The 6042-nt window shown below is 36.6% G+C and overlaps 1 protein-coding gene across 2 annotated transcripts; it reads left to right on the forward strand.

Annotated features, from left to right (window-relative positions):
* Positions 1-766: 766 nt before the first annotated feature.
* LOC104597813 (F-box/FBD/LRR-repeat protein At1g13570-like) lies at positions 767-3802 on the forward strand. Of its 2 annotated transcripts, none has more exons than XM_010259538.2 (4): positions 767-912; positions 1843-2698; positions 3023-3181; positions 3284-3802. In XM_010259538.2, the coding sequence occupies exons 2-4, from the start codon at positions 1883-1885 to the stop codon at positions 3599-3601; spliced, it is 1293 nt and encodes a 430-aa protein (XP_010257840.1). In that variant the 5' UTR covers positions 767-912; positions 1843-1882; the 3' UTR covers positions 3602-3802. The 2 variants fall into 2 exon arrangements, with proteins under 2 accessions (XP_010257840.1, XP_088760533.1); XM_088904407.1 differs by lacking the exon at positions 767-912 and adding an exon at positions 926-1279.
* Positions 3803-6042: the final 2240 nt, after the last annotated feature.

The following is a 6042-nucleotide window of genomic DNA, read 5'->3' on the forward strand; positions in this document are numbered from 1 at the left end:
TCAGTCATGCACTGAAAACATCTCCCCTACCTGATTTTGTCATTCATGGGAAGGTTGATGTTCACCACCCATGTTTCTCTAGAGAGTTCGGCTTCGTGAGGGTGTAGTTCGAGCAGCTTTTACAGCCTTATATTGAGAATATCTTCCTACTCATGTATTTTATTTCATGGAGAGATATTTCCGATGCAAGATTGTAAAAGGCTATTGGAACAGAGTGAGCACAAAATTGCCCTAACCGAAGCCGATCTCCTTCTTCCCATTGAATCTTGATATTGTGCTATATTAAGAGGTCGGAAAAGGGTATGGATTTGCCTCCATCCTAACCGGATCGTCTAATGTTTCCGATCAATACAACTTAATAATACTTTTGAAAACCTAAAAATAATTAATTTAAGTTAGAATTTGATTTATGAGTTTCAAGTTGTCATTTTCCTTCAAAAGCAGAAAAGCTAAACAAACATGAAAAATGTTAAACTATAAGCTTATGAGGTTAGAAGCTGAATTCGCATGGCACCCCACAGCACATTACCGCTGTGCAATGAGCCATACCAAATTGCAAGAATACCCTCTCTCTCAAAAGTGCAAACTGCAAAGTTTACAATAGAAAAAAATGTCAAATTCTGTCATGTAAAATATATACCTAAAAATTATTTGGCAAGAAAACAAATTTATCAATTCAAAACTAAACCAAACTTTGCATTTGCATGTTTGAAAACTCACTTGCACATTTGCATTTTACACTATTTAAACTCTTCCCAAACGGGGTCCAAAAATTTTCAGTACATACATACGTACAATCCAGCTTTTTAAAGCTTTAACTTCGCACGTAAGCAAGCCCTGAGCACAGAAAGCGAAGAATCCACAAGAAAACAAAAAGGGGCGTCACCGTAAGGAAGAAGAACTGGAGGAGAGGTTAGGATTTCCTCTTTATCTTCGTTTTCCAGGCAAATATGACCACTTCTTTTTTCTGTTCTTATTCTATCTGTACGCCTTGGAAATTCATCCTACAGCAAAATCTGGAATACTGTTTCAGTTTCAGTCCCACCTGTGTTAACTGTTGGTGACCCACCTGAAACGACGGAAGTTCCAGATGTTTGTTTGGTGTATGTTGCGTTTGTAATGCATCCGATGAAAAAAAATTCGTATGCTTATCGCTCCTCAAGTTTAGTTCATCTTTCCCCTCTAGGAATTTTGTTGGTTGCGAGAAGCGATTCGTTTTCGTTCTTTCACTTACATCCCAGACATCACTACCTTCAGTTTATTTTTTTATCCCATCGAGGCAAGTTTCAGAGTAGATACTCCTTTAGACTTTAATCTCTGCTTCATCCCTTTTCTGGTTATGCTTTTTTTTTTTGATACAACCGAATCGACCAAAGTGGGAGTCGAACCCACAAATGTATTTCGTTTTCTATATCTTGGACCTACTTTGGCCATCAGTTATTTTCGATTTTTTCGTTGTGATTAGGTATTCGAACTTCTGACCCACTCATAGTTGTAATTTTCTGAAGCTGGCCGGACTTTTGGGCTAGATATTCTTAAGATTTCTGCTTTCTGTTATTAACTTTTCTTTTTTTATTATTCCCGAGGTGGATGTTTGGTGTTTGTCGATTAAGAGGGTAGATGGGTTTTGTCATTATTCTCTTAGGATGGGATTTTGCTGGGTTGGTCTGCATTCATTTTTTGCCAACTTAGCAATCTTAGTAGTGGGCTTAAGTTGTTCAATGCAAACGTATGAAATTGTCCTATCTTTTTTTTTTTTCTCTCCTGTTATCATTTAACCTGTTTTGTTATTGAAGAGGGATTGGTTTATTACTCTAACATTGTTTTCTTGTTTTGTTGCAGAGTTAAGGAATAGATTGATGTTGTTGCTTCTCATTTCAAAATGAAGACTGTTACAAGTTCAGGTTGTGATCGAATCAGTTACCTCCCAATAAACATCATTGAAAATATCCTGGTGAATTTGCCCATAAAGGATGCAGTGAGAACAAGCATCTTATCCACAGAATGGAGGTACAAATGGGCTACCCTTCCTAAAATCGTATTCGATTACGAATCTCGTATCAAGTCCAAACTCATTAAGATTGTCCACCAAGTTCTATTGATTCATGTTGGCTACATAAAGAAGTTTGAACTGTCCGGATTAGCTCTACGAAGTTGTTCTGGTATTGATAAATGGATACTTTTCCTGTCAAGAAATGCTATTGAGGAGTTAATCTTGCATATTGATGTTGGCGGGGGAGGGGGCAAGTATACTTTGCCTTCCTCTCTCTTTCACTGCAAACAACTGAGATATTTGGAACTTAGAGGTTGCATATTCAGAATTCCACCAACATCCAAGGGTTTAGGCTTTAACCATCTAAAGAGACTTCGTCTTTATAACATAACCTTTGTTGGATCTACAATTGGATGTTTGATTTCCAGCTGTCCACTACTTGAGATATTGGAATTAGATGATTTTAATGGTCTCACTGATATAGAAGTTGATGCTCCTAATCTCATCCTCATATATCTCTGTGGTAGTTTTAGACGTATTTGCTTCAAAAATTGTCCGCTTTTAGTAAATGTAGCAATTTATAAATGTGGTTATTCAATTGGAGGAAGCAATTATATTGATCAAGGTAGAAGGTCTAACTTGATCAAGGCTCTAGGAGGCTTAGCTCGCATTGAAGAACTTAAATTGGGAAATGAAACCATGAAGGTAAGATGATTATATTCCTTTTGTTTGGTGTAATTTATTACATTTTGATTTGGTTGAACCCTAGAATGAAATGATTATATCCACCAACTTGCTAAGAAAAGGTTGAAAGAAGGTGATTTCAGGATCTCAAGAAATGAACTACATTTTACAACCGGCAATGGCTCCACTTAGATAAGAGCATTGTGATAAGACCCCCCCCCCCCTAAAAAAAAAAAAAGGAAAAAAAGGCTTAAATCAAATGATATAATCTCATGTTCATTCAAACATTCTATTTGTGGAACATGTTTCTTATGTATTCCTCTTCTTCTCATATGGTATTTGAAGTTCTTGGCTACTGGCAATATTCCAAGGAAGCTTCCACATATTTATAACCACCTAAGAAGGCTTTATCTCGATTGCATAACATTCTGTAATTTGAAGGTGATTTCAGTGGTTTTTTGCTTGTTTAAAAGTGTCCCAAAATTACAACGACTTGAGATATCGGTGAGTTATATCAAATTTAATTATTCTTTCAATTTTTAATTTCAAAGTTTTCATTTTGTCATTAATTTTTAAACTTGTCTTGAGTTCTATGAATTTCTATAGGCACAACTTGATAAAGGTGCTCCCAGAGATATGGAACCTGTCCTAGAATTCATGGAAGAGCAATTCCACTCTGGCTGTTTCTTGAACGAACTTCAAGTTGTCAAAATGAGATATATATATGGCATGAGAGTTGAGTTGGAATTTTTGAAGCTTTTACTCGCTAATGCACCGGTGCTTGAGACGATGTGTATTGCACCTGAATCAGAAGTAACTGCCGCAGGATCAAATATGTGTAAGGAGTTGTTGCGATTCTGTCGGGCTTCCCCAAAAGCAAAAATCCTATACTTCGAACCTTATGAAGAGTCTGATGAAGATTAGAAACACTCTTAAAAGTGCGCCATATATTGGTAATTGTTAATATTGTAGCTGACTTTGATCTTTTTGCATGGAACCTGCAATACAGTGTGTCACCTTATTCAAGAGTCGAATATCACTATGAGCACTCTATCAAAACCAAGGTTGGACAATTCAAACAACTAATGAATTGATTGTGAACCATTACTTTTCTGATTATCCAAACATTATGTGGTTAAAACTTAAAACTGTCTGTTGTGAGGTGCGTCTGTGAGGATGGGATATCAAGAGTCTAATTTGATTATTACAAAATAGAATTGTTAGTTCAGTTGTTGCCAAGTCATTTGAGACGTGGCCTATGACAGTATAGGAATGGTAGACTGGAAAAAGATTCAACACCATTGAATTCTTGGCTATTTTTCGATTTGGTCTTGATATCATCTATTTGTTCAGGCTTTATCTTGATCAAGGTTTTTTCCCTGGAACTAGTCTAGGATTTTTGGTAGCACAATTTAAAGTTGTAAGGGAGGTTGACAGGCATCTCAGGTTTGAGAACTGAATTGGTATTTATCAGGCTTAGATTGTTAATGCACCCGACAGGGCGACAGGGGTGGGTGTAGGGGCAAAGCCTTCACGAGCCAATGATTCTGCACAAGAGCATGAAATAATTTATATTAGTTGTGGCACATAACGATTAATATATTTAGAAAATAAGAGTAATCAAATGGATACTTTTTCAATTAATAGAACTAATTAAGGTGCACACCTCACAAGAGCTGAGGCGTTGCCACTCGAAAAGGTGATTTGACTCCACCTTTTAAACCCATGTTAGAGGCTAAAGATGATGAAAATGATTGCATATACCACGCATGTTCCTCTCTTTAAACCGAATCGAATAGGGTTATAGTGGGTTGGATTAGATTCATTTATGTTGGATTCATGAATAGGGTCAAGTTGGATATTGACCCGATCTGTTAGTATCTAAGTTATGGATGTGAACAGGTCATATTGTTTCGATTGTTATTGGTTCAAAACCTGTTCCACCCAATTCCGAACTGATTCAGTCCTGACTCGACTCGAGCTATATATATATATATTTAATGTATATTAAATAAATTAATATTATATATAAAATATTTTCAGTAAATTTATTATAATTGGGTCCATTGCATTAAACCCAATTGTTTTGAGAATCAATCCATTTGGTTCTGGGTCTAAAATTATAAGGTTTGATTTTGGGTCAATATTTCTTGTCGAATCGGTTTCGATTCTATTGAACCCAATTCAAACCCGACTCATTGAAAACCCTAATGTCATGTCATGTATTTTGGTGATCGGATTTGGATAATACCCCTATCAAATACGATCCGATACTATATCCAACGAAAACACAAGGGCTGCAACTTGAGTCCCCATTTCCTCCCCTTCTTTTTCCAATTCCAGGCAAGTATAAGCACTTTTTTTCTTTGTTCTTATTGAAAACCCTTAAAAATCCATCTCCACCCAACAAAATCTTGAATACAGTTTCAGTCCCACCTTAAAACGACGGAAGTTGCAGATGTTTGTTTGGTGTACAATGCATTCGTAATGCATCCAATGTAACAAATACATATGCATATCCCAAACGAGAATCCATTCCTTGGGTTTCTTTATCCCACAAGGTTCAGAGTATGTACACTTTTATCCTTTAATCTCTCATTGCTCATTGTTTCCTCTGACTCCACATCTTTCTTTCTAATTAGGTTCCTTTTTTTTTTGTTTCCCTATGTTTTTATTCATTTTCTTTTCTGTTTTACTTGGTTATGCTTAAGGCTGCACTATGATGCAATGTAAATCAAGAACCGATGTAAAATTTACATTGGTTCGTTTTTATATGCATTTAGTAAAAGGGTGTAATTATTATCGACGTAAAATTATACTTCGGTTCAGTTTTGCATGTGATGGAGTGTAGTAGGGCTGTTCATAAGAAGGCCCAACCCGATCAAACCGATCAACCTAGACCGACCCAACCCGAGTCGGCCAGGTTTTCATCAGTACGGGTCGGTTTTGGGTTGTGCAAATTCCTAAACCGATGATTCGGGTCGGTTTCAGTTTTCTTATGTGAAAAGCGAAATCGACCCGAACCAAACCGATTTAGTTCCTAATTCAAACATGAAGTTCCAAAGCCCATTAGGCCACCTAGTTTTTGAATGGTTGCAAGAAACTTTGGATTAGTGAGTAGTGATTAATGAACAACTTTTCATTTAAATTTTATCATAGGAGATGGCTAAAATGATGTTCAATTTATGACTGTTTTTAAAATTAGCAAGATTTTATCACAGGGATGAACTTAGAACCAAAACCGACCCAAACCGACTCAAACTGACCAGGTCAGTTTTGCTTAACACTAAATCGGTTTGAGTTTCTATGTCAGGTAACTCGACCAAGTCGGGTCGGTTGGAAAAACCGCAGTAAACCGACCCAAC

Source organism: Nelumbo nucifera, chromosome 4 (genome assembly GCF_055504915.1).
Source record: "Nelumbo nucifera cultivar China Antique chromosome 4, China Antique-T2T, whole genome shotgun sequence".
NCBI classification, from domain to species: Eukaryota; Viridiplantae; Streptophyta; class Magnoliopsida; order Proteales; family Nelumbonaceae; genus Nelumbo; species Nelumbo nucifera.

Coding starts and splice junctions, on each gene's coding strand:
- LOC104597813 (XM_010259538.2), top strand. CDS start 1,883: ATGAAGACTGTTACAAGTTCAGGTTGTGATCGAATCAGTTACCTCCCA. Junction 2,699..3,022: donor TGGGAAATGAAACCATGAAG/GTAAGATGATTA, acceptor TGGTATTTGAAG/TTCTTGGCTACTGGCAATAT. Junction 3,182..3,283: donor TACAACGACTTGAGATATCG/GTGAGTTATATC, acceptor GAATTTCTATAG/GCACAACTTGATAAAGGTGC.